Source organism: Mirounga leonina, unplaced genomic scaffold (genome assembly GCF_011800145.1).
Source record: "Mirounga leonina isolate KUSES-001 unplaced genomic scaffold, KU_Mleo_1.0 Mir_507, whole genome shotgun sequence".
Taxonomy (NCBI): Eukaryota; Metazoa; Chordata; class Mammalia; order Carnivora; family Phocidae; genus Mirounga; species Mirounga leonina.
Window position 1 is genome coordinate 2,886,911 of NW_023270789.1, and position 27,519 is coordinate 2,914,429.

The 27,519-nt window shown below is 44.1% G+C and overlaps 1 protein-coding gene across 2 annotated transcripts in view; it reads right to left on the reverse strand.

Moving 5' to 3' along the window:
- Positions 1-27,128, reverse strand: part of TTF2 (transcription termination factor 2) — a 39,861-nt gene extending 12,733 nt beyond the window's left edge. For both annotated transcript variants that reach the window (XR_004676474.1, XM_034990204.1), the window contains exons 1-14: positions 27,074-27,128; positions 26,891-26,993; positions 23,896-23,982; positions 14,332-14,398; positions 12,537-13,478; positions 12,109-12,223; positions 11,576-11,758; positions 10,080-10,207; positions 8,823-8,904; positions 6,912-7,031; positions 5,551-5,701; positions 3,223-3,331; positions 955-1,139; positions 78-231 (exon numbers count right to left, since the gene is read on the reverse strand). Coding sequence is in view for 1 of the 2 variants with exons in the window: in XM_034990204.1 (XP_034846095.1) it covers positions 78-231; positions 955-1,139; positions 3,223-3,331; positions 5,551-5,701; positions 6,912-7,031; positions 8,823-8,904; positions 10,080-10,207; positions 11,576-11,758; positions 12,109-12,223; positions 12,537-13,478; positions 14,332-14,398; positions 23,896-23,982; positions 26,891-26,993; positions 27,074-27,101 (2,454 nt within the window). In the remaining variant the exon portion in view is untranslated. The remainder of the gene's footprint in view (positions 1-77; positions 232-954; positions 1,140-3,222; positions 3,332-5,550; positions 5,702-6,911; positions 7,032-8,822; positions 8,905-10,079; positions 10,208-11,575; positions 11,759-12,108; positions 12,224-12,536; positions 13,479-14,331; positions 14,399-23,895; positions 23,983-26,890; positions 26,994-27,073) is intronic.
- Between the last annotated feature and the right edge of the window lie 391 nt (positions 27,129-27,519).

A 27,519-nucleotide genomic window follows, 5' to 3' on the forward strand; every position in this document is an offset into this window, starting at 1 on the left:
TGCCTATTCAAGCCAAACTGAGGACATGTCAGCCTCCTTCCCTGGCCTCCCCCAGGGACAAGTATAAACGAGATTACCAAGGGCTGGCCTGTGGAGTCCAGCTGGTCTTTTGTTCTCCTCAGCAAAAGGCTCTTGGTTAAAATACTTAACCGTTCTCCTCCTTTCTTTGAACCATTGTCAACCTGGCTCTTCCACAGTCGGAAATCATCGAATGGAGAACAACGGAGAAATCTTTTTTTGTTGAGGAAGAAGACAGAAAGTAGGAAAGAAGAATTGGAGAATGGTTCAAGGAGTAAATAAGGGTCCAAGGAAACACCGGAGATGAGAAACAAATCCAATCTTTCTGTTACATCCATCATTCATTTTTTAACAGTGAATTTCATAGCAAAGCTCTGCGAGACACATCAAAAGAATCTAAGTTGATAACAAAACCACATTACAAAATGTGAATTTTTCCATTAACAATATCAGTATCGTCACAACAGGACATATAACCAATAGCTGGAATTTATTCCTAAGGCTTCAAAGGCCAGCAAAGAAATTCCATATCCTCTTATGGGCTTACTTGAATAAAAGCAAGGGCTTTAAAATCAGCATTCTTTTCTGTTTTGCTTCAAATAAATTGTAGGCCTGACCCTAGGCCATACGCTTTAAAATAGAAAAAGCCCAAAACATTCACTGGACTGAAGAAAGAGGACTTTTGTTTCACTTTAATCCATCCTATATTTTTCCATATATAGGGGCTGGATGTAATCACAGTCCTGTAGCTGCCAGTCCATCAACTGATTATCTTTTCCTAAATATGAATTCTTTTACCCTTTAAAGGTCGAGAAGCTTGCCATCCGCTACACGAGATAATCTGGCACACTCTGGAGCTCTGTCATGATAAGGAATAATGATGAAGGGTTAACTGACTCGGTTCGCATTTACATAATGCTGAGGAGTTCTACTCACTTGAGCAGTGAATACATGTCCAACAAGGTGTTCTGAATGGGGGTTCCAGTGACAGCCCAACGGGCCTGGGCTTGGAGCCTGCACACAGCCATGGAAGTCTGCACTCGTGGGTTCCTCACACAGTGGGCTTCATCCAATATGATTCGAGCCCAGACTATTCGAAGCAAAGGCGTTTTTGCACTATCCTGGAAGAAACCCAAGCGACATCATCAATAGTACGGGAAAATGTACACATTTTCAAGAAGAGATGGGGAAATAATGAACAAGTATTGAGAATCCACGCTTTCTGCCTAGTTTGAGGGCTTAGATCAGGTATGCTGAAATGAGAATGAAGCTGAAGAAACCAAAAGTGGAGACTCTCAGTGGGTAGAAAGAAACAAGTTGACTCGAGAGCCCCAATCTTTGAGTTTAAGATGCTTAAGAGTAGGGGCGCCTGGGTGGCTCAGTGGGTTAAGCCTCCGACTCTTGGTTTCGGCTCAGGTTGTGATCTCAGGGTTATGAGATCAAGCTCCACATCCGGAGTCTGCTTGAAATTCTCTCTCTCCCTCTGCCCCTCCTGCTCCTGCTCAAGCACTCTCTCTCTCTCTCAAATAAATAAATAAATCTTTAATTTAAAAAAAAAAGACACTTAGGGGCACCTGGGTGGCTCAGTCGTTAAGCGTCTGCCTTCGGCTCAGGTCATGATCCCGGGGTCCTGGGATCGAGCCCCGTATCGGGCTCCCTGCTCGGCGGAAAGCCTGCTTCTCCCTCTCCCACTCCCCCTGCTTGTGGTCCCTCTCTCACTGTGTCTCTCTCTGTCAAATAAATAAAATCTTAAAAAATAAAAAAATATAATTAGAACAAAAGACACTTAAGAGTAAAATCTTTTAACTTGAGTTTTCAAGTTAAAACTCAAAAGTGAGCAATAGCCATGCGTCAGGACTGCACTAGGTGTCGAGCCTGGAAATTCGCTCATTTCAATAAAATATTTACTAAATTGACAAAAAGTCACTAAAAATTTACTGCAAGTCTACTTTTATAACGTAAGATACGAAATCAGACATAAAGCAGCTCCTCGCCTTAAGGAGCTCACGACGTAGCGAGAAGAAGAACAAGCAGAAAGATTAATTACAGCATGATGTTTACATACTATGTCCCACTGGATAATCCAATATATGCCGGAGGACCCTAGTCAGTGTGGTTCACTGCTGTATCCCTAATACCTGAAATAGCAGGTGGCACATAGTAGGTGCTCAGTATTGGCTCAGTGTGTGGAGGGCTAGGACATGAGTAAGCACAAGGTGCTAGGAGAGCATTCAACCGAAGGATTAAAGGATTCTTGAAGCGGATGAAAAAAAACACAACAAATTAACCTGGAAAAGGCACGGAGGCAAAGCCTTCCATTCGGAGAGAATGCAAAGGCACAGCAGCATGGCAGAGCAGGCCAGGTTCACGTCCCCTGGTACTGCCATGCACTGCCACAGGGAGGGCTGGGGCGTAGGGGACGAGACACGCGCAAGCAGGGCAAGGTCATAAAAGCCTCAGACCTCGTGGAAAGGAACCACGGTTTTATCCTGAAAGCAATGAGGAACCACTGCGGAATCTGAACAGTTCATTATCCACAAGAAGTCAGGTTGGTCTGACCGGAGGAGCATTCTAGAGATTTCCCCAAATACGGAGATCGGACGACAAATGAGAGCATGCAGAAGATCCGTTCTGGGAGCGGCACTGTATTTTCAGGAGAAAAACGCCCCACGGTAACTAGGCAATAAAGCCTTACGCTGAGTAACTGAGACGACCCCGGACGCCCTAGCAAACACCCAGTTTTCACCTGGCTAGCGTTTAGCCTCGAGCCCCTTTGTGGCCTCACTGTTTGCAACCTCTTTTCCCTGGGAGGCGGGAGAGAGGCAGGCAATCACAGGCTTAAATACAAAAATACTTGTACTCAAGTACGAGTCTTCTCATTAAATATGAAAAGTATCCTAAGAGTACACCCGGAAGACTCTAAGGTAAACACTGCAACAGGTGGGGCTTCCCACGGTCACGTGACGAGCACACTACTGCACTGTCCCTAACATTCGTTCTACACAACTGGATACTGTGCCAAACCTCATCCTTTATTCCCGACCAAGTCTGGCTAGAATAAAAGGGAAGGAAGAGGGGAACGAACCTTCCGTTTCCACCGGTGGAACGTTCAGGCCATTCCTGACCTCACAGGAAGGCACCTCTGCTGCGTGTGACGCAGGAGAAAGACTCGGGTGGACTATGAGGTGTGGCTCGCAGACTCACCTTCCCCACACCGGGGTTTGCACCGGGGACCACCCCCTCTTCTTTCTGTGTGGGAATCTCCTTGGCCAGAAGGGTATAGGTCGTGATCACGACGTCATAGGTAGAGAGGCTGCACCGACAGGACACAAGGCAAACAGTAAACGATCCCGCCATGACTGACAGGAGAGCTGGAGGTGATCCCTTTATAAAAATGCCTGCGCTGGAGGGACAGTTGGCAGAATTCATTAATTCGTGTCCTTAATCCACACATACATGCTTTGGGAGAGGGAAATTTTACTCACTTGCCTTACATCGCATCATTTTTATAGTCTGCTTACTATAGCTAAACGGCCTCCCTGTTCCCATCCCATGAGTCAAAGAGAAAAATCTCTGGCTGGAGCCATATAAAGCTGGATAGTATCTGGCAACGACAGAAGTAGGGTAGGGCTGGGAGTTAACATTTAGTGATGATTTGAGAGCTAGACTGACGCTGAAGTCCCAGGGAAGTAAGAAACCCTCAAAGCATGTTCATCTAGATCTAATCTTTCGCCTTATCATTTTTTAACGGATTTCTGAAAACCCATTAATCCAGCCTTGACATTTGGGTAAAAAAAATACACTCTGTACGCTTTGAGTTTACCTTGCCTATACTCCTTTACGTGTAAAGATTCTTAACAAAAAGCACAAATCTTTTTTCCAACAAAACTTAATACTGTGCATCTGGGAGAATGTCCAGAAATACTTTTTTGATAAAAATGATAGGCCTAATTCAGAGGGAGCACCGTCTACATGTTGACTTAGCATCATATAGAGAAGAAGGATTAAGAATGATTCCAATCAGTCAACTAGTTTATTCTGAATACCAAACCAGGTATGACTGAAATGCCAATCAAGTAACGTGCAATTTATTTCTAATAACTATCTAGAACAGGGGCATCTGGGTGGCTCAGTCGGTCAAGCGTCTGCCTTCGGCTCGGGTCATGATCTCAGAGGCCTGGGATCGAGCCCCGAGTCGGGCTCCCTGCTCAGTGGGGAGTCTGCCTCCCCCTCTCCTTTTGCCCCTCCCCCTGCTCGTTCTGCCTCTCTCAAATAAATAAATAAATAAAATCTTTAAAAAAACTATCTAGAACAAAGGCCAGCCACTGACAGTACTCTGCTGGAGAAGGCACGCAGGCCTGTCCCTGATGCCCTGATACCTTCAGTCTGCTAAAGCGACCCTCACCCGTGAGAATGGGTGTAAGACTGAGGGCCCCCAATTTTGCAACTCACCCCTGAAAGACTACTGCTCTGTTCTTTAGGAGATGAAATATCTAATATGACAGTCTGGGGGATTATTTAGAAGCAGAAACAACTGTCTTGTTCTTGACTAGATCAGCAAGTATTCAACCCAGACCATCACATCACAATTAGGAACAAAAAACAATTCCTTTAGGGGCGCCCGGCTGGCTCGGTCGGTGGAGCATGTGACCCTCGATCTTGGGGTTGGAAGTTCGAGCCCTACGTTGGGTATAGAGATTACATAAAAATAAAATCTTAAAAACCAAAAAAATCCTTTAAAACCAAAAGGCAAAGACTAGGACTAAAATTACCATCTGGGGAAACATTTTCCTTCCACCTTCCTGATCCTACCCCCTCAGGAATTCAACTAGGTCTAATCCTAAACTCTTGAATCGAAAACTTCTTAGAGGGGCACCTGGGTGGCTCAGTCTTGTTAAGCATCCACCTTTGGCTCAGGTCATGATCCCAGAGTCCTGGAATCGAGCCCCGCATCGGGCTCTCTGCTCGGCGGGAGGCCTGCTTCTCCCTCTCCCACTCCCCCTGCTTATGTTCCCTCTCTCGCTGTGTCTCTGTCAAATAAATAAATAAAATCTTAAAAAAAAAAAAAGAAAGAAAACTTCTTAGATGCTTCCTATATGAAAAGCAGAGCCAGTCTATACCAACTAATCATTAATATTCTACCAAAATGCTCTGTAAGACTAGGCTGGTTGCATTCACACGAACGGAAAAAGAACATGAAATCGGAATCAGAAATTCAACAAGAATGAAATAACCGTGGCAGACCGTCGCGTGGCAGGGCTCCCTGGCCAACAGCTCAGGCATCTCAGGCTACCTCACACAGCAGCTCTTGTTGAGGATGGTGACAAGGATACAACAAAAGAACACCATTGTCTTCAAAGACGCATCTCTTAGCACAGGTGAAGGATGTTGGGTGACGACAGTGCCTTTGGTCTTCACACGTTATCATTAGTCCTGACTCCGTGAGAGCTCAGGGAGAACAGGGAAGGCCAATATGGCCACTCAAGCCAAGAGGCTGAGGGCTCTCACCAACTGCCGTATTTCTGCACTTACGCTTTTGCACGCTGATCCCGATTGGGCCCATGATAGAGATAGACTCTTAGCGTGTTGTGGCTCACACATTTCATCACCTCGTTTTTCCAGTGATGAATCAGGGAGGCAGGACAGATGATCAGCGTTCCATGGGAAGTGAACTCACAGGAGTCTTGAAGGGAAAAAAATCAACACCTCATGGCTCTCATTAAGTAGTCTTTAACTCCTTAAAGGTACCTCCCCTTCTTGACTTTTATCCTTCAATCACATTTTTTAACAAACTGCCGCTCTTATTTCCACACACAGTATAGAATAGAATGGGAAATGAGAGGGGTGGTCTTTTAACTCAAAACACTTCTTTACTTTCCCCTGTACAAAGGTCAGACAGAGAGTGGCTAAAGAGGGAAAGTTCGCAGTATGGGGCCTCAGTCTAAATAAACCAATGCGCTTCCACAGTGGTCAAAAGGTAGAAGCGGAATCATTTCCTACCTCGTCCGGAGTTGATTTGTTACAGGGGAGTAGTATTACTTTTTTCTGAAAAGCATAACTTAATTACATTCACATTACAATATAAGTACAAAACCGCTAAGACAGGCAAAAACTACGTGGGAGCCGGTTAGTGGCGGAGTATTTGTACCACTGCTCCCCCTCCTCCATCTCTTTGCTATGCACGCAGCATGTCACTACTGCACCCAGAGGCACAGGACCCAGCTGCCACCAGGCTCGGGAGAGGCCTGGAGGGCGGACAGCCAGATCTGCACCTGGCCTACCAACCGAGTCCTGTCCTTGCGTACCTGGCAACTCACGTGGGATGTGGGGTTGCCGACACGTTCCATGTAGGACCTTTAAAGTACTTGGACAGTTATTTTATCCTAACAACAGAGCTGGTGAGACAGAAATTGTCTAAATTGGGAAACTTAACGGAATTTCAGAAAACTCGGAAACAGCTTCTGCTATGGTGGCTAAAATCGGAGGTTGTGACAGACCTTCCTTAAAAAATTATATATTAAAAAAAAAAAATTATATATTAACTAATTTGGCCCAACCCTGTACCTGTGTCCTCAATGTTAACAAAAATCTTCATCAGAGCCATTCCAGAGCCTCGGCTTTCTCTATACACTTTTTTCTAACCACAGGTCAGGCTAAGTTTATAGCAAAAGGGGAAACAATCACTGGTAATGAGCAGATTCAGCATCAGAAATGATGCCACAGGCATAATTTTTGTTTGTTTGTTTTTAATTTTTTAATTTTATTATCTAACACTGGTCTTCTCATAAATTAATGACATATGACCAGAAGTATTCTCTCATAGCTGAAACACGTCCACTCTCTGCCGGCTCACACAATTCAGGAAATAAGAGGTTATGAAAGCATTTGTATACCATCTCTGGAAAGCCAAGTCAATGCCGTGTTTTTGTCCTCTTGTTTGTTCTTCTCTTGATTCTTCTGGGTCAGGATGAGTGCAATCATTGTCAGGGTTTTCCCTAATCCCATATCATCCGCTGGAAAAGGAAAACCAAAGTCAGAGAGTTTATCACTCAGGGCAAAGAATCACCTCCATTTCAAGAGAAGAAACCACTGGCAGACCTTGGCCCTTACTTACTGCTGCTGGTCTAGGCACTATTCTTTCCGACCCTAACAAATCCTCGCCTCTGTGTACGAAGAGGAACCCTAGCCCCTGCTCCTCATTTTCTAGATCAAAGACATTTACTGTGACTTTTGCAAAACTTAAAGCTTATTATTTAGACCTTGCTCTAGTGTTCACGATGTATTGTTACTTATCTAATGCATTCCCTGGTATCTGTCTCAGTTTGGTGATACTGCCCAGTTTTTTAATTTTTCACTCCCCCAAAGCAGAAAGATCCAGTAGATGGAGTTAATTCAAAACAGTCCCCCATTCCCTTAACTTATTCATCAAAGAGGGGCATAAACTAACATTTCTAAGGTACTGTCATTGTGCCGATCACTGAACTTCCCTCATTGAATTTCCTATTTGTACCCTATAAAATATTCTCATCCCCACTGTAACAGTTTAAATAATCATTCTGACATAAGCAGAAGTAAAATGTCACAGCGTGGGTTCAGGTTCAAATTCTGGCCCCGCAACTGTGCAGATAAGGAGTTAACACAGCAGCCCTCGCCACCATCCTCGGGAAGTCCTGCTAACAGGGTTGGCCATGGGCTGGCATCTGGGAACTCCAATTCAAGCAGGGTTCCCACCACTTTCAGAACTTCTAAGAGTGGCTCACTGTGCCTACACTGTGGGCACAAACACTATGGTTTATGCTGAACGTCTGCTTTCCTTTTGGAAGCCTGGCACTTCAGGACCGACCAGGCCTGAAGCCACCAGTGTGACCAGCTCCCAGTAAACACCTGGGGCCCAAACTCCCCTGCTTGGCAACATCTTACATGTGTGACTTCACTGCGAAAGGCCTCTGGAAGCTTCCACCTGGTGTCCCCTGAACTTTGTCCCGTGGGCCTTTTCCCTTGGCAGATTTCAACTTACAACACATCAGAATAATTTTATTTTTTTATTTTGTAATAAATCCTAGCCATGAGTACGACTATATGCTGTGCATCCTCCTCGCAAATCCTCGATCCTGGAGGTGGTCCTGGGGAGCCCCGTCACAGCCACTCACTAGCCACTGTGGCCATCTGTCATGTTTTCTAGAAGCTTGAGCACCTTGGAAAATTTTAGTTCAGTGAGTCTCCAAAGCAGAACACAGAAAACTGGCTTTCTAGGGTCCCCTGCACCTAAGGCCCCGGCAGTGTGCCTTGGCTCTGGAGAACACACGTACTCACACAAGAGTTCAATTCAGATGTAAGCAACTTGAGAAAAGAGGCTCCCTGTGAAATCCTTTTTCAGGATTTCAGGAAGCAGGAAGGGGTGGAGACAGGAGTCTCTGACTTTGGGGTGGCAACGCTTTCCTTTAGAGTCTGATGGAGCAAAGCAGCCATGACAGTTCCCACAAGACCCTCAGGTTCTTACTTGACTTTGGCCATGCTCCTAGACGTCTGGCCTCCAGCCTGGCTCTCCACCCCTCCCAGAAACTCTCTGTGCCACCAGAGAATGAACTCTCCCTCTGCTTAATTAGCCACAGTCAGCTTCTACCACCTGCAGCCACGACCTGACCGATCCTACAGCTGTATACTCTTGACTATGTTGCTTTACCATCCGGCACCTCCGTTTCTTCATCTGTAAAAGGGGGGCAGCAGAATGCCCATCCCAGAGCTGTTGACAGGATCAAATGAAACAATACGCATGTTGGCTCTTAACGTAACACCAGACTCACCCAGAATTCCTCCGTGTGGCTTCTGACTTTCCCTCCATAGCAACCAGGCCAACGCCTGCTTCTGGTGCAGTAGCAAAGGGAGCTGACAAAGGGAAGAACCAAAAGCTGAGTATAAATTCCTCAGGAGGGGCTGGATCCTGACTCCACGGACTCCACGCTCTCCTCTCCTCTTTTCTGTAAGCGATCCTCCCAATATTCCAGCTGTCATAGGGCTGCTCACTGCACCTCAGAGGTCCTTGACTCCACCTCTCACCCAGGGTGACCACACGTCCTGCCCGGGACAGACTTGCCCCTACTGGCCAGCACGTCTATCAAGAGCATCCCTCAAGTGAGAGTCTCATTCTGTCTGCTTTAATCAGCCAGGCAGTTTCTACTGCTTGCAACCAAGACCTCTGACCGGCCCCCTTCCTTTCACTGATGAACCATTCCGATGGTTCTTCCTCATTCTCTCTTAAATTCGACTCTCCTCTCTGTAGGCAATGTCCCCATCTGCACCGTGAGTCATAAATTTGGCGGACACCCCCTTCCAGTCTTTTCTTACTCATCTTGTACCCCGTGACAAAAACAATCTTCAGAAAACACCTGGCTCACGATTCTGTGTGATGTCATCCCATCTCCTGAGCAAGGCTATCTGAGCTGCTTCCCTGTGCCAGGTTGTACTGCAAGGGAGGGCCCCGCTCAGGGATGTCACCTGCTCCCCATCTTCACTGGCTAGTCCTGCTTGTGGCCTCTTCTCTCTAACCGCAGTGTTTGGCTTTACCCTCTCTACTACTTCGGGCTTGCAATGTCGTGAAGGCACAGGGTAGGCAGGCAACAAAGAATTCTTTACCTACGGTGACTCTTCCCTTATTTTGAATTCCTTTTGTACATTGTATACCGTCTGTGGTCTGTTACAGTGCACATTTTACCTTCGTTTTCGTGTCATTTTCTAGTTGTTTCATATATATTGTAGATGTACTTCCCCCCAACTAGTTAAGAGCAGTAAGTCCTTTGCATCCTTGTGGCACCTACCGAAGCTCAATAAATGGGTCTTCTATTGCTATCGACCTACAGAATTTTGTGGCTTTAAGAAAAAAAAAGTGGGTTTTGTACTTTCTTCTCAGTGCTAAACAGGAGGAGAAAATACTAGAAGGGAAGCCACGAAAGCATTATCTGTAGGAAAGATCCATCAGGAGGGCAGCCCCTCAGGGTCTCCCGGTCCACGGTGCAGGGACACTCTTCGAGCACAGTCTGCACCACGAGCCTCCCCTGGCTCACCTTCAGCCCAGCTGGATCCTCTGCCACGGCTGTCTCACCGGGCCGAGACTCAAGGGACGCGTGCAGCTCATCAATGGCTTTACTTATGATTTCCCACATGGCATGGGGGCCGTCCTGTTTCGTAGGACCTGCGTACAGACAAGTGGTATCTAAAGGGTCACAAGTGCTCCGCCCTGGCTAACGATGCAAACCGGCAATTCACGATTTGCCAGGTAACCGATCTGCGCGGACTACAAATTCTCGCCCCTCGATTTTCCTTCCTCGCAGGCTCCTCTAGCCCCATTTCCTGTTTGTTTGTGTAACCACACGCTTACCATAATAAAGGGCAAAGTAACAGAAAGTGTAATAAAAAGAGAACTTGTAGCATTTTTGGTAGGCCTTTTTTTTTTTCTCCAGTTTCAAAGAGGCGGCAGAGGAAAAGGTAATGCCATCATTATTTTAGGAAGAAAAGATCCTTGGAGCTGGGTGCAAAGAAGGGAAGCCAGCAACAGGGAAGGCTGGGCTAGGTTAAATCCATGGATGTTTAGGTAGACAGGGAGACAGCCCCTGATGTGCACCTCACACACTGACCGCACTGTGCCAGGATTTTGAGAGAGCGAGCATGCACGTATGTGCAAGTGTGCAAAGCGGGGGGGAGCAGAGGGAGAGGGACAAGCAGACTCCCCACTGAGCACAGAGCCCAACGCAAGTCTTGATCTCATGACCCTGAGATCATGACCTGAGCTGAAATCAAGAGTCAGATGCTTAACCAACTGAGCCACCCAGGCGCCCCGAAACGAACGCATTTTCTGTTCCTTTTTAGGCTGGCCTCAGCTGCATCTGGCACTGAATCTTTTTCTGACCCCCTGTTAACTATCACTCTTCCACTTTCTCCCTTTCCTTCCTTTTTCTGTTTCCTTGCTTCTTTCCTTTTCCCATTCCAGTTCTCTAGTGCTCCTCAGCTGGGAGAAAACTGGCCTTAGTTTTTCCAGTCACTGCCAGCCGACCAGACCAGTGAGCTCGGGTCCCGTCTCCTGATCAGCAAACCAACCCATCCTAGGACATATGATCTTTATTTGCAGTTACTTCTGAACCACAGTTTTCTGGAAAGTTCAGGACGGAAAGTCATTTAAATAGGGTGTCACTGCTCTCGGTGGGTCTTTGGTCATCAGCTTGACTTCCGTCACTTCTCTGCTCTGCCTTAACACATGGGGTGCAAATGTGCCCGCTGGTCTGCCTACCTCATCGTGGTGTAAGTTTAAGTTTTCATTCACAAACATTTACGAGAGGATTCCCATGTGCCAGCCATTGGGTTGACTGATTACGGCCGGTGAACAAGGCAGGCACAGAAATCTCAACGCCGTGCAAAGCTCAGCTGAGCATCACAATCTGTATCATACAGGCAACTGACAACTCCAGAACGGCCTCTCCCTTCACATGTGCAAGAGACATCTCCTCGGCAGCCTTTAACTTGTAGGGGTAGCTATTCACCCCAGGGCCAGGCCCCTGGATCTTACCTCCATAGCACCAACTGGATCCCCCAGCAGCTACCGGGCAGGCAGCCTTCAGTCCTTGAGAACCCAGAGGCTGGAGACCCTGGCCCTGCAGGGGTCGGGGAGGCACCAAGTGAGGGGGCTCAGTGGTACTTTTGGTGGAGTGTCTCTGTTGTGGTACTGGAGCGTTACTCTTCTCATTAGTGTCTGCTCAGTAAAAACAAAAAAACAAGGAAAGAACAGGCTACAGTTCAGGAAAGCAAAGGAATTATATGTGTGAGAGGAGGTCAGAAGAGGGTGGGATCACTACCACTCCAACGAGCTGGGGAAGACCTCAAGAGCACAGCACTGGAAAGTTCTTAAACGATGGGAAAGAGTTGAGTCCACAGGAAATGAAGGAAGTTTTTATAAATGACAAGTGTAATTTTGAAAAGCTCAGAAGTAGATAATCAGATGGAAAGGTGAATGGGTCAACATATTCTTTATTGAAAGGGCTTCTTGAATGTCTCTTTTAAAGTTCCTGCAAACCCCGAGTTCTGGGGTGTAACCCATTTTACCTGGCTCTGCGGTGAGGGCAAGAGCACCAAGGGCTTCCTCCAACTCCTGAATTTGCTGGAGCAACTTCTGACCCTTGTCTGGAAGAGCCTGGATGTCCACCGATCTCAGTGTGCTCTGAAAAACAGATCCTGTAAGATGACCTCCCGCCTCAAGTTGTTAGAAAGACAGTTTCAGATTAAAGTAGCCTAAAATGTGAAAACTCTGAAATCAGCATCCTTTAAGTGTATATGTGAAAATCAGCGTTTGGTTTGGTTTTGTTTTAAACCCGACAGATTGACTAACCCTGAAAATATAAACCCAGGAAAAGACAGAACCTAAATATTCACCCACAAAACCTTTCTCACGATGACATGTCTGACTTGCTCGTGGACCCCAGCAAGCAATGCTCTGACCTTAAAAACAAAGCACATGGTAGGTCAGTAGTTACCTTCTTTTGCTTCAGTTGTGTTGTGAGGTATACACGTTGGGCTGCTGGGTCTGAAGGCTCCACCTTCCTGGAAACACCCGAGGCAGGAGATGGTTTTCTCTGCACACTCTGACCAGGGAACGGGAGGTTCTCCTCCTTGTGTGAGTCCGGAGTCGAGTCAAAGAGCAAGGGAGGCTCAGAGGAAGTGAAAACGGCATTATTCTCATAACGGTCGCCACGGCTGGAGGCCGCTTCCGGCCTCTGTCCCAGGGAGAGCCCTGTGGCCGGTGGCGCAGGCCCATCCCCAGGCTCTGACTGTCGGGTGGTCTGCGAGCCTGGCTCGTCCCTTGCCTTTGTTTCTCTAGCCTCCTGGCTCTTGGGGTGCTCTTTGCTGACGTGTTCCCCTTTCTGGGGCTTGCTTATTGGGTTCTGACTGTGAATAATTCCATGCAAAGGCTTGGTTTCCTTTTCCCTCAGAGGCCCTGATTTTTTTTGGACAGGATGACTCTCAACGTGTGATTTCTCCTGAAGAGACCCAGATGGTTTCCTCTGCTCCTCACCATGGCACTGCTTGGATTTAACCTCAGAAAGGTTTCTTATGTGCATCCCTTCATTCTCCCTTGCTGCACGCTGAAACTCTGTCTTCTCCCCTTGCAGCTGCTCTTGAGGTGCAGGTTGTTTTTTCTTTACCTCCAGGCCAGATGAGAGATCTTGCTTCGTCCAGCAGTTGGATTCGGGCTTCCATTCCTTCTTTTGATCCAAGAGCACATCTGCCTTTTCCTTTTGCTTCTTATCATTCATCTTATCCCCAGCTTCGCCTTTGGTGAACTGTTTCCAGAGAGACGGTTCTTGATTCTTGTCCAGGACCTTGAATGGGTTTCTCTGCTGGGTGGAAAGATAATGAAGAGGCTCACAGGCATGCTGAGACTTGTTGGTTACAGAATGCTCTTTGGAACGAGGCTCCTAAAAGACAAAGAAAATAAGCTTAATATAAAACATTAATGTGAGCATCATATCTAGAATGCCCTTTTTTCAGAGGAAATGGAAACAGTAGTCCAGTATTTCTGAACATTCCTGGGACCATTTCTGCCTCTAGGAAAGACTAGGTTCCTAACACAAAGTATTAGTTTCTGAACAGTACTTTCAATGCTTGGTTCCTTCTCTGTCCGTGACTACTGATTTCCCGGGCCTCAAGGACAAGTAGTGACCAAATCAAGTGCTTTTGCAGTTGTAACAGCCACAATGTATACCTTTCACAAAAAATTACTCTCTCGAGATGAATTTATCCCCAAACATATACAGTGTCTTATGCTTGCTTTGAGTTTGGCTTTAGGGCGTTTTCACTGTAGGAATCCAGAGTCATAAGTCTGAGCTACACCTCGACCAATGGAAGTCTTGTCGCTTCCCTGGGCCGAGCCCCTCATGCGCTGGGCATCTATCAGTCTCTCACGGTCTAGGAGCTTACAAATGACACCCTGCTTATACCAACATCAAGGAGATAACCAGTCTATAAAAAGATGCTGAAGTCAGTCAAGTAAATCCAAATTTTTTCCTAAACAGAACAGTGACCACATTTAAGACCTTGAAAAATATTTAAGTGACATAGGAGGCAAATAATTAAATCTCCACTATAACCAAATAGTCCTTTGAATTAAAAGACCCAATAGGGTCCACATTACTTAAAGAAAAGAACTGTCTTTCAGAGACAGTATGATGAAGACCAACCAGTTTATACTGGACTTCAAGGTCTTTTCGGGCAACACCACAGATTAAACAGTCTTAGCAGAGCAGGTTTGAAGACAGGAATAACTCTTACCTGCCATGGGATACTTCCGCACCATTGCTTCCCCGCCGCCTTACTTCTAATGCACTGGAAGAACAATCTAATGAAGTATAAAACACAAACAATCAAGGCTGTGGAAATCCATTACAACGAGATAAATTTCTTTTTCAACCAAAAAACATCTTGCAATGTTTTGGAAGGTCACTTGAAACCAATTATTCCTACATTTACATTTAAAAATTCTCTACTGCACGGGGTATGTATAAGGGCTAAGAAATGAAAGAAAAGAGGAGTCGTGGAAACCAACATGTACACAGGTTTATTCTTTTTACTCTGCAAAGAATGACTAAAATAGAAACATGATCAGCAGTGGCTGCTAAAATCAGAAAAGGAGAGATAACCAGACATTAGGTATCCCTGATGGGAAACCACGGAACAATCTATATGGTAAAACAAAACAGAACTAAGCCAAACCAAAACAAACAAAAACTAACCCAGTTCAGGTCAAACCCCCAGATTCAATTACCAATTTACGGAAAATACAAACAACAGGAACACACAGAGCTCGGCCACGGGGATGTGATCTGTAAATCTTTACAGTGAGAAATGCTCCATGACAAACAACTGCCTTCCTTCAAAAAATAAATTACAAGGGGGGAAGAAAATGGAGAGAGAACTCCAGAGACTTCAAAGACATATCAGTCAATTGCAACTGTGAACCTTATTTATTGATTTAAACAAATAAACAGAAAATTATTAAAAATAAACTATTTATGACCTCTATGAAGCTCCTGGAAATCTGCACTCCAACTGGTTCAAAAGACAGAGAATCCCTATCTCTTAGAGCCATACACTGAAACATTTACAGAAGAAGTGATGTTATCTGGGATCTGTTCCAAAATATGGCAGGAGCTGGGGGCTACAGTGGGTAGAGTATACACAGAACCAGATTGGCATGAGTTGGTAACTGTTGAAGTTCGTATGCTGCATTATTCTATCTTGTCTACTTGTATATATTTGCAATTTCCCATTTAAAAAAAAAAAAGATTATATCAGACATACATCCCAATACAAGACTGTCCCTGCACCAGTAAACACAGCCTACACACCCACTACACAGAAATGGCTATGCTGCTCCATTAGCAAACGAAACCTCGCATGTGCTCTGGCGTCCCAGATTTTGCATGTGATTCTCCCTCCCTCCAAAGGATGTCCTCTTTATCCCTATTTGCCCACCACTTCCCCCATCACCAGTTGTCAAAGTCCTACAGGTCCCTCAACGTCCAGTTCGAGCCATACCTCCTTTGCAAGGTCTTCGCCCCATTCCCTTCCCTGTTCATCCACTGTATTATTTCTCTATTTCTGTTGTATTTAGTTGTATTACACTCATATCTGCCTGTCTGCCCGACTACATTTTCAGCAACCGGAAGGCTATAACCATATGTGATCTCCTTATTCCCAAGTATGCCTTGCCTTTTGTGCATAACTGTTCAGTATCACAGAATTAAATAGAGTGAGCTGATTTTTTCCTTACCCAAAATGATTCCTCAAACACACTGAATAGTCAAAGAAGAGTTTTCAAATATCATTTTACTTAATTGTTTAACTAGGTAATAAACTCAACCAAAAAGTATAAAATGGCCATGAAAAGGACCCACTCACAGTACCCTATATGCCCAGTTCCCATCCCTTCCAAGTAACCATTCCTATTAGCTTTCTGTTTACCTTCCCAGAGATTTTTAAATGTATATTCAGATCAATATCAATATATGAATCTTAGTTTCCTTTTCCACACCAATAGATAGCATAGTATCCATACTACTAAATACCTTCCTTTTTTTTTTTAAACGTCTTCAAAATTTTTCTAGAAGAACATATAAAGGGTTTACACACACACACACACACACACACACACATTTTCCCCCCTACAGCTGCACAGTTAGTTTCCCACTATTTAGAGTTCCATTATTTATTTATCCAGAACCCTCTTGATAGACAGTTTGGTTGTTTCCAATTTTGTGCTACTAAAAACAACGTCACAATAAATTTTAATATATCTGAAGAGTAACTGCTTATTTCTCATACTGTATACTAGGGCCTTCTCTGTTTTCTTGATCAATTGCTTTCTGGATTTTATTTATTGCTGTTATTGAACTCATTAAATTCCATTTTTACCTACATTAATCCTTTCTTCCTCCTTTCTTTCAGTTTAATTTCTTGCTCTTCTCTAACTTCTTAAGTTAGTCCCGTGATATACAACATGAATCAAGACAGTCTGAGTCCCAATTCAAAATCCCCGGATGTCATTACCTCACCTGGACATGTAAGCAAAGATAAGCCTCAAATGAACAAGTGTTCCATAAAAGTCAAAGTAAAAAGAAAATAGGTCCAGCCCCTCTCATACAAACTCAGAATTTTCCCATTCAAGCTCAATTTTCTGAAAAAAATTTTACTGGTCTCTTTAGTTTTTCTCACAGCAATAGGATATTATATTGAACATGTGTAATAAAATTTCTGAGATGCTTCAAATGCATAACAATTCAAAGTATTGGCAAGAATAAATTTCTGCTGTTATTTTAAGTGTATCAAGGCAAGACTATCTCATAAATCCTATCTATTTGAAAGCCCAAGCCACTGCAGACTTTCAAAAGGGCAGGAACTTGGAGACCAAGAAGGGAGAAAACAACACATGTATGATTTAACTACTAAGCATGGATATGTTCTAGGCACGGTGCTAAAAATGCTTGTACTTGTGTTTTTATTAAAACCAAGCTGGATGGGCTTCTCTGTTTTTAGGATAAAAAGTTTGTTACGTTTATTAAATTGCAAATCAACAAAGAAAGCAATGGAAATATATTCTCAGAGAAATCAAATATTGATTCTGCTATGAAGAAGAGTATAATTTCTGCAGTATATCCATTATTTCCCAGGACGTAAGCAATAAACAATAATGAGGAACACAGCCAGAGGAAGCCAGACCTCTTCGATGCTTCACGAGAAGGCATATCCTCCCTTCTTCCTAAAGGCTGATCGTCTAACCCAGACTTACACTCTCAGGCACGTTCACTTCAGCCAGGCCAGGAGTCTCTCGGGCTCCAGAGTCATCCTCCGTTGGTTCGAATCCCAGCCTCACTACATAATTAGCTCTGAATCCTCAGATACCTCACTTGACTAGTCTCTGTGCCAGTTTCCTTTTTCTAAGATGGCCAAAAAAAAAAAAAAAAAAAAAAAACCAACACACACACACACACACAAAACAAAAGAAGTACCTACCTCATAAGATCACTGTGAAGACCACATGCATTAATACATGTAAAGATAAGGTTCAGACCAACGCCTGACCCATATTAAGGACTTGCTAAGCAATAATAATCATTAGTTCACTCCCTCTGACCCTCTTGCTTATTCCTATATCCACACTTCCGCTTATAGCCCCCAAGTACTTATCTTTTACTGTATCCAAATTTTATTTTATTTAATTTATTTATTTATTTATTTTTAAGATTTTATTTATTTATTTGAGAGAGAGCACATGAGAGGGGGGAGGGTCAGAGGGAGAAGCAAACTCCCTGCCGAGCAGGGAGCCCGATGCAGGACTCGATCCCGGGACTCCAGGATCATGACCTGAGCCGAAGGCAGTCACTTAACCAACTGAGCCACCCAGGCGCCCTACTGTATCCAAATTTTAAAGGTCATTCAAGGCCAGTCTCAACTCCTACACTATCTCAGTAACTTGCACCAGCATTAACCCCTTACTTCAGGTCTTACTAGATCACAGAAGCGCCTGCATTTGAACACATCCAATTTAATGCTACTACATGCAGATCGCGCTGGGCACCAGCCTTCCTGTGTCTGACTCTTACCCCAGTGGTGTCAGAGCCCCTTAGGAATACAGGTTCCCTTGTTTATATGCGCCAGCACTAGAAAAACATAAAGCTGGATTTCTACCTCATTCTCTTACATTAAAATTCAAGATGGAACGAAAACGCAAACGTAAAAAATGCAACTGTAAATGTTCTGGGTAAAAAGAGATGAATTTTTTTTAAATCCTAACGTGAAGAAGGCTTTTCTAAGTGGGACCTGAAGCCCTGCAGCTGAGAGGTAAAGGATTTAGTAATTCTGGCCACACAAAAGTTTTAAATGTTCAGCTGCGGAAGCCACTGAGGGGCAGCAACATGGCTCTCCGCTACCCTACAGCCGTGAAAAAAAAAAAGGTTTAAACTTCCATATGGCAAAAATACCATTAGCAAAATTATAAGACAAAAGGCAAAGTGGGAACAGTAATTGTGACACACAGAGCTAACAGCCTTCACATACAAGGATTCCTTCCATTACCTAGCACAGTGCATGATACTCTACAATATAAATACAAGATGTACTAACTTTATTGAGGGGGGCTCTTCATGGGGTGGTAGGACTTAAGGTGCTTCTGCACAGGCCTGGCTTATACCCAAATTTCTATCATCTCCTCAGAAAATCATCACTGGGCTGTATCATCTGCACCCCAATTTTACCCAATAACCAACCACACAAAGGAATCTGCTAGACATGCAAAGATTCAAATGTTATTAAAAATATTTTTTTAAAGATTTTATTTATTTATTTGAGAGAGAGAGTAGAGCAAGAGAGAGAGCGCACGATTGGAGGGGTGGTAGAGGGACAGGGAGAAGGAGATTCCCCACTGGGCAGGAGCCCAACCAGCTGGATCCCAGGACCCTGGGATCATGACCCGAGCTGAAGGCAGCTGCGTAACCGACTGAGCCACCCAGGCGCCCCTAAAAATAAAATATTTTGAACATCCCACAACAACCAGTTTTTTAAAGAACGAAAACTTGTTTTACCTAGTTATAGATAAAAGAATACTTCCATCTATTTTGATTCTCTATCCTTGAGAAGTTGAAAGACAAAGGAGAGGAGGGGGAAACGGGAGGGGAGCAAACAAGAACCCAGGAAGCTCAGTGACAACGTCCACACTTGATTTGTAAATCAAGGTGTGTGTGCCACATCATTCAAGTCAGGGCAAGAGTTCTTCCCTCTGGTTCTACTGAGTAACTGTTTCTTTATTGTTCCTAAACAGAGGGCCAAGGCTGAAGGGTCAGTCAAATGCTGGTGAGTGGCACCATCTGGTGTTTAAGTTAGAGAACTGCATGCAAATGCACCTACATGCCAAGGAATGAAAAATGGGCATCTTAGCCTCCCTGGAGCTTATACCTCCTTCCCATTACTCTGCTGCACCTGTCTCCTAGTTGGGTTAAGCTTCAAACATACTGGAATTAAGTCAAAGATGTGAAGTACTTTAAGTTCAGTTTTCAGAAGAAAAGGTTATACTCCCTGAGGTCATTCTCCAGAGTACAGGGGTTCTGGCTATATGCACTAACTGTCTGCTAAGGAAGTCATCTATTGGCGTACCTAATTCTGTTAAAATTTCCAGTCTGTACTACCAGTCAGGGTACTTGTTTGTTTTTTGTTTTTTATTTATTGTGTGTTGTATGACTGTATTTTATTTGTCCTAAAACAACCTTTTAAAACCTCCAGTAAGTACCTCCTAGTAATGATGTTCTAGACTTGGGCTAAAAGAAAACATTTGCATACTCTACTTTTCTATTTTATTTCTTTTTTTGGGGGGGGGGGGAAGACAGAGACTCTTAAGCAGGCTCCACACCTAGCGAGAAGCCCGACACAGGGCTCAATCTCACAACTCTGAGATCGTGACCTGAGCCAAAATCAAAAGTCGGACGCTTAACGGACTGAGCCACCCAGGTACCCCTTTACTTTTTGATTTTATTTTTTTTTAATTAATTAATTTCTTTATTTTTAAAGATTTTATTTATTTTTATTTGAGAGAGAGAGAATGAGAGAGAGGGAGTACATGAGAGGGGGGAGGGTCAGAGGGAGAAGCAGACCCCCCACCCAGCAGGGAGCCCGACGCGGGACTCAACCCCAGGACCCTGGGATCATGACTTGAGCCGAAGGCAGACGCCCAACGACTGAGCCACCCAGGCGCTCTTACTTTTCTATTTTAAAATAACGATCAACTCTCAGCCCCATCTCCCTAATATGAAGAATGTTTGTGGTAAATTCTCAAAATTCCATCTTGAGCCTAGACCTTTCTTTGGAGCTGCACTGACTTCTCCAGCTGGTTTCATATATACCTAAGACATGATTAGTTCAAAGCTGTCTGTGTTGGCCACACATCCCAAACCTCCATCTATGTTACCTTGTCTTGCTTAATGGTAAACTCATCACCCATAAATCCCAACTTAACAACCATTTACTGAGCACTCACAGCGAGCCAAACGCCAGACCGCGTGCATCAGATCCATGACCTCACTGAATCCTCACAACCCAGGGAAGCCGGGACTGCCAGGGTCACTATTCCTGAGGGGAAAATGAGGGAGAAAGGTACATGCTTAAATGCCCCACCAGAAAGTCGTCTTACTGATTTTCTTTCAGCAAGTTTTCCACAACCTAAGTCCACCCAACTTCACTGCTAATGCCTCAATCCAAGCACACCTTTCACTTAGAGACTAACGTGGATTCATCTAGAATCAGCTAGACCGTGGTCTGAATCCCAGCAATGCCACTCCACAACCCTGGGACCTGCTTCCTTTCCTAACCTCTCTAAATGTTAGTTGCCTCATCTTCCTGTCACAGAAGAGACTATGGCAGTAAGCAATACTGACGATGCCATTTACTAGACATTTAATGGCACTTCTGTATTAGCAGTCTCCTTGCCTCCACCATCTATCTTCCTTTCGAACCAACCGTCCTCAGAGCTCCTCTTTTATTAATGCAAATTGGACCAAACATTCTTCAGTGGCTTCCTACAACCTAGAACAGTCTTCCCATATGGTAGAGGGTTCCCCCACCCCCAGCATCACATAAATGGTTTTAGGTGTCAGGACATCCTGACTTTATGCTCTAGAGGCTTACAAGTCTCACTGTACTAACAAAAAAAAAACAGTCAAAAAGTGAAAATTTCAGAGTGCCTGCGTGGCTCAGTTGGCTGATCATCTGACTCTTGGTTTTGGCTCAGGTCATGATCTCAGGGCCATGAGACTGAGCCCCATGTGGGGCTCTGTGCTCAGCGGGGAGTCTGCTTGAAGAGTCTCTCTCTCTGCCCCTACCCCTACTCTCTCTCTCTCAGATAAACAAATAAATCTTTTTAAAAAAGTGAACAATTTAAAAATACCATTTATGGTATCAAAAATCATAACACTCTCTGAAGACTAAATTTAACAAAAAGAGTAGAGTACTCACTCTACAGTGAAAACTATTCAACAATGCTGGGGAAAAAAAAGCCATAAATACACTATGCTCATAGACTGGAAAATCAACATTAATGTCAGTTCTTCCCAAAAGGATCTATACAGATTCAGTGTAATACCAACAAGTTTTTCTAAGGAAATTTAGAATTCGATGCTACATTTTATATGCAAATGACCCAGAATAGCCAATCTTGAAAAAGAAGAATGTTGGAAGACTCATACTATCTTACCTGATTGTGTCAGGATAGGCAAAAGGACCAACAGAACAATTAGCAAGTTCAAAAAAACAGATCCATAACATGGTAATCACTGATTTTTTACGAAGTGCCAAGCATTTCCATGGCGAAAGGAAAGTCTTCCAAAATGGTGCTAAGACAACTGAATAATATTCATTCAGTAATATATGGAAAAATAAATGACCTACTCCTACCTCATAAGATACCAAAACTTAATCTGAAGTAGATCACAGACTAAGCAGAAAAGCCATTAAGAAAACAAACTAACTATAAAACCTCTAGAAGAAACCCTTGGAGAAATTTGTGATCTTGGGGCAGGCAAAGATTTCTCAGAGAGAACACACAAAGCACAAAGGACAAAAAAATGATAAACTGGACTTTATAAAAATGAGAAATTTCTACTTTTCAAAAGGGAGTTAAGAAAACGAAAACCAAAGACTTGGAGAAAATATTCATTATATATGTATTTGCCAAAGAACTTGTATAGGGAATATATAAAAAACTCTTCAAATTCAGTAATAAAAAGACAACACAATTTTTAAAGTAGGTAAAAATCCCCCAAAGTTACACTTTATGATACCATTGATATAACATTTCTGAAATGGCAAACTTTAGAAACAGAGATGAGATTCCTGGTTGCCAGAGATGACGTGGAGGGAGTGGGAGGCAGGGTAGAGGAATTCAGTGGTGAAGGAACTGTCCCATATCTTGACTGTGGTAGTGCATACAAAAAAACTACACATGATAACTGTATAGAACTAAATCTATACACACACACACACACACACATTAGTACAAGGAAAACTATCTTCATAAATAAGATCAGTGGGCTGAATCAATATCCTAATTGTAATATTATATACTATTTACATACACTTTGCAAAATATTACCATTAGGTAAAGTCTACAGGGGGTCTTTTTGTACTATTTCTTATAAATGCATGAGAATCTACAATTACCTCAATAAAATTTTCAATGAAAAAAATGGGCAAAAGATTTAAACAGATACTTCACCAGAGAAGATATATAGATGACAAATAAGCACGACAGACTGTGATATTCAGAGTGGAATTCAACTCAGCAATAACGAAGAATTACGGATACACACAACCACATGGATGAATTTCACAGATATTGTTACATAAAAGAAGCCAGACATAAAAGAATGAATCAAAACAGTGGATGCCTATGGTAGAAGGGGGTCCAATGGCACTTAATGGGGTAAGAGAAATATTTCTGTATTTTGACTGAGGCTTGGTTATATCAATTTCTCAAACTCAACTACTGAACACTTAAAAATCAATGCATCTTATTGTATCCACAACTCAATTAAGAAAAACAGCAGAATTGGTATTTAAGTGACATGTGAAGATGGTACTGAAATGCCAATATGGGGGGGGGGGGATTGATCTAGAATATATACATTCTGAACTGCACAGAATATCATATAATGACCATCATACCTGGCCCCTGCCTTCCTGGGCAGCCCTATCTTCTGAAATCTCTACTCAAACACATGCTAAATTATTACCAAACCAAATAGTTGCAATTCCTGGTTACTTCCTAACTCCATACCCTAATGCAGGGTATTGATCTGTTAAATATGACCCCTTTCTTGCCCCTACTGAATTCCTACTTACCTTTGAATACTCATGACAAATATCACCTGTCACCTATATAGATTTCCCTGCCTCACCTCTGAGTTTTCATAAAAAGGAAGGGAAACTAACATTTATTGAGTGCTTAAATACTTTAGACATTTTTAGACATTACTTCATTCTAGTACTAGAATGGAAAAGTTGATAAGTCACTGCAAGTTCATGACTGTTGGTGGGCTGACATTACTGGCTACTGAAGAGCGGGAGAGGGAGGAAGGTAGAGCAGTTGATCCTGAAATTAACCAGATTCTCAAATTAACCAGTTGCTCTGCAGTGAGGGAGTAACATCTCAGAAGGCATTCAATACATACAGAAATCCTCTTTGTGAAAAATCATTTTTACAGAATAGTCAATTCTAGGAAAACACATCTGGCTGTAACTCTTCCAGGGAAAGACAGAAGCAAATACACGTAGATGTTCCTTTTGGACACTTACCTATATTCTTCCTTGCCTGGCGGTAGAAGCAAACCCTGAAGCCCTACCACACAGTCCTCATGCAATAAACAATGAGAGACAGGAATACTAGAGGGGAGGGGAAAAAAAAGAAATTTTGTTTTAGGAGGCAACAGAAATTAACGTTCTAAAATTAAATCCGAACTATGGATTTTACTTATTTATTTATTTTTGAGAGAATGTGTGTGTGCGTGCAAGCGCACACGCGCACACACAAGGGGGTAGGGCAGCGGGAGAGAGAGGGAGAACCTCAAGCAGGCCCGGGACTCGATCACATGACCCTGAGAGCACGACCTGAGCCAAAACCAACAGCCCAACGTTTAACTAACAGAACCACCCACGTACCCCTAAACTATGGGTTTTAAACATAAGAATGCAAGTATGACCTCTACTGGGTTTGTTAATCCCATACATTTGTACGTCTATGCACATTCCTCTGGGGAAAGGCTCTACAGCTTTCATTTTTTTCCCACTCCCCCAAAGACAGGATGACAATAAATACGCCTTTCTCCTGATGACTCAAAAGCTCAAAATTATACTGTTCTGTGACCTCTACATTGTGAGACAACCCCCCCCCCCCCGCCACCCCCCCAGGAACAGCTGAAGTATCTAAGACTGGCTGTGAATTTTCCACAGGTTCTTCCATCATCCCTTTTCCTATAACAATCTGTTTAGGAGCAGGCTCTCCTAACCTGCTTCATGCCTGGCGTAAGTTTTTTAACTCTTCTTTTCCAATTTATTATGAGAACATTTGAGGCTACAGTTTTGAGTGAAGACCTAAAATACTCTCATATGACATGTGGCTCTTGTTTCTTCCTTTGTTTTGCTTATATCCTGGTTACCAGACATATCCCAAATTGGTCAAGGTTATCAAATAACTATTATATTGTACTAGTTTGACAGCAGTGCATTTGCATAAATGGTATTCTATATAAGGATTTGCTTTTCTTTTTTTAATGATTTTATTTTCAAATAACCTCTATACCCAACATGGGGCTCAAACTCACAACCCCAAGATCACGTGCTCCACCAACTAAGCCAGCCAGGCACCCCAAAGGTATGTTTCTTTTAACATAAAGCTGAGGGGCGCCTGGGTGGCTCGGTCGTTGAGCGTCTGCCTTCGGCTCGGGTCATGGTCCCGGGGTCCTGGGATCAAGCCCCGCATTGGGCTCCCTGCTCAGCGGGAAGCCTGCTTCTCCCTCTCCCACTCCCCCTGCTTGTGTTCCCTCTCTGGCTGTCTCTCTCTGTCAAATAAATAAAAATAAAATCTTTAAAAAAAATAAATAAATAACATAAAGCTGAGTCCCATGCTACCATTAATGCTTTGTTCCTACAAATCTGAACATGCTTCCATGTTTCATGAAACTTGAGCTAGGTACAGAACCTAAGAAACTCAGTATAGAAATTAGAAATAAATAGTAAATCCTGACTTGATGATATGTCGTTGAGAGCTTAACTGGCTTGTCCCTTCTATCTTAAGATTGGACACTGCTTTTTTCAAAATCGTTTCGTATTTAACTTAACTGGATCCCGGTAATTTCTTTCCAATAAAAGGACAACTTATTAGAGGGCTAAGAAAGTATTTTCTCTAAAAATTTATTTGCCAAATCTGAAAACAGAAACAAGTTTCTTCACTTAGCTTCAAAGCACAACAAAGATAGAAATCATCTAAATCATGTAAGGGAAACGTAAGTTAATATACACATGTTAAAAAATACTTTATTTTCTAGTATTGATATCCACTTTGTGCCTTACATCAGATGGAGAAAATTTGTTTCTCTACCAAATTCAGTAGAGAGCAGGAAAAATGTCTAATGTGATAAAGTTTAAAAATTCACATGGGCTGGGGACCTTATTAACATTTTATGACAACTGTATTAACTTTTCTCACTTGAAGAAGATGCTTAACATTTCTGGGTCCCAGCTTCCAATTTTGTGAAACCAGAATGTTGATCAGATATCTGATTTCCTATCAAAAATTGATGTAATGTATGGTGATTAACATAACATAATAATAATAAAAAAAGATATCTGATTTTCTTTCAGCATTAATCCTAAAGTAACCTGCTTTTTGGATTATCAATCTTACACCTTAAATGCAGAGTATCCTTTTCTTTTTTGAGACACAGAGTGAGAGACAGTGGGCACAAGGGGGCAGGGGGCAGAGAGGGAGAGAGAATCTTAAGCAGGCTCTACACCCAGTGCGCAGCCCCAAGCGGGGCTCTATCTCAGGACCCTAAATCATGACCCCAGCGGAAATCAAGAGTCAGATGCTTAACCAGCTGAGCTACTCAGGTGCCACCAGAGAATCCTCTTTTTAAAAGGAGTTGATAATCTGACCACCAGCGAGTTTTAAGCTCAAACATTTAAAAATAAGTTCGGCCTGGGGCGCCTGGGTGGCTCAGTTGGTTAAGCGACTGCCTTCGGCTCAGGTCATGATCCTGGAGTCCCGGGATCGAGTCCCGCATCGGGCTCCCTGCTCGGCAGGGGGTCTGCTTCTCCCTCTGACCCTCCTCCCTCTCATGCTCTCTGTCTCTCATTCTCTCTCTCTCAAATAAATAAATAAAATCTTATAAAAAAAAAATAAGTTCGGCCTGAAACTAGTGCAAAACAGGGACCAATTATTTTCTACTATGTCTGCATGTCCTCACTTAGCAGGGAGAGGCAATGTCCTAGCAGAAGGGCTGGCAAGCAAGAAGAAACCCAGAGCTGGAAAGGACCAGAAGGTTCCAACTGTAGTTGACCTTCCACTTTACAGGTGGGCGAAAAGGAGGCCCAGAGAGGGTGAGTAAGCTGCCCAGGGCCAAACAGGAAGCAGGAACGGAGGGCCTCCTGAACCCGCCACGCTGGCCTGGGATCACCAACTACTTAAAGGCCCCGGCTGCACACACCAGGATCCCCACCTCTCCTAGTGCCAGTGGCGCCGGGCGGAGGGGAGCTGGCGGTGGCAGGCAGTCATGCCCATCTCGAGACTTACTCGGCTGCCAGCACGAAGCTGCAGGTGTTAGCCGGGCACACGTAGAAGCTCTTTCCTTTATTCGGGCCATCGCGGACGCCGGTCTTGAGAAAGCACACGATCCCTGAAGACAGGAGGTTGATAATGATTACGCCAAGCTACACTGACGATCCCGGGAACCCCTAAAAGACCCGGACCCCTTACCGTGCTCGGAGCACCTCACCGCTTCCATGAGCGCTCCAGTCTGCAATTGCACGGAGCCACCCCCCAACGCCTGCTTCCGCCTCTGACTCCGCCCTCCTCGCTCAGGAGCCAATCAGCATCCATCTTCTGCAGGCTCACCCCCTCCCCCCATAATTCACCGCGCGGGGCCCTAACCAGCCACCTTCGCGGGCGCCCTGAGTTTAAATAGTGGGGCGTGGCTGAAGCTGGCAGGGCCTTTTGGAAGGTGGCTGGGCGTTCCCGGCGAGGGGCTTTCCGGGGGAGGGGCTTTCCCGGCGAGGGGCTTTCCGGGGGAGGGGCTTCGCTTGGCTGGTGCGGGAGAGGGAGGGGCGAGGCTGAGGCCCGGCGTGACTCCAGTTTATAATTGAGACCCAGAGGCGGCCGACCTAGAGGGAGCGCGCGTTGCAACTGCAGGGGGGTGCTCTGCA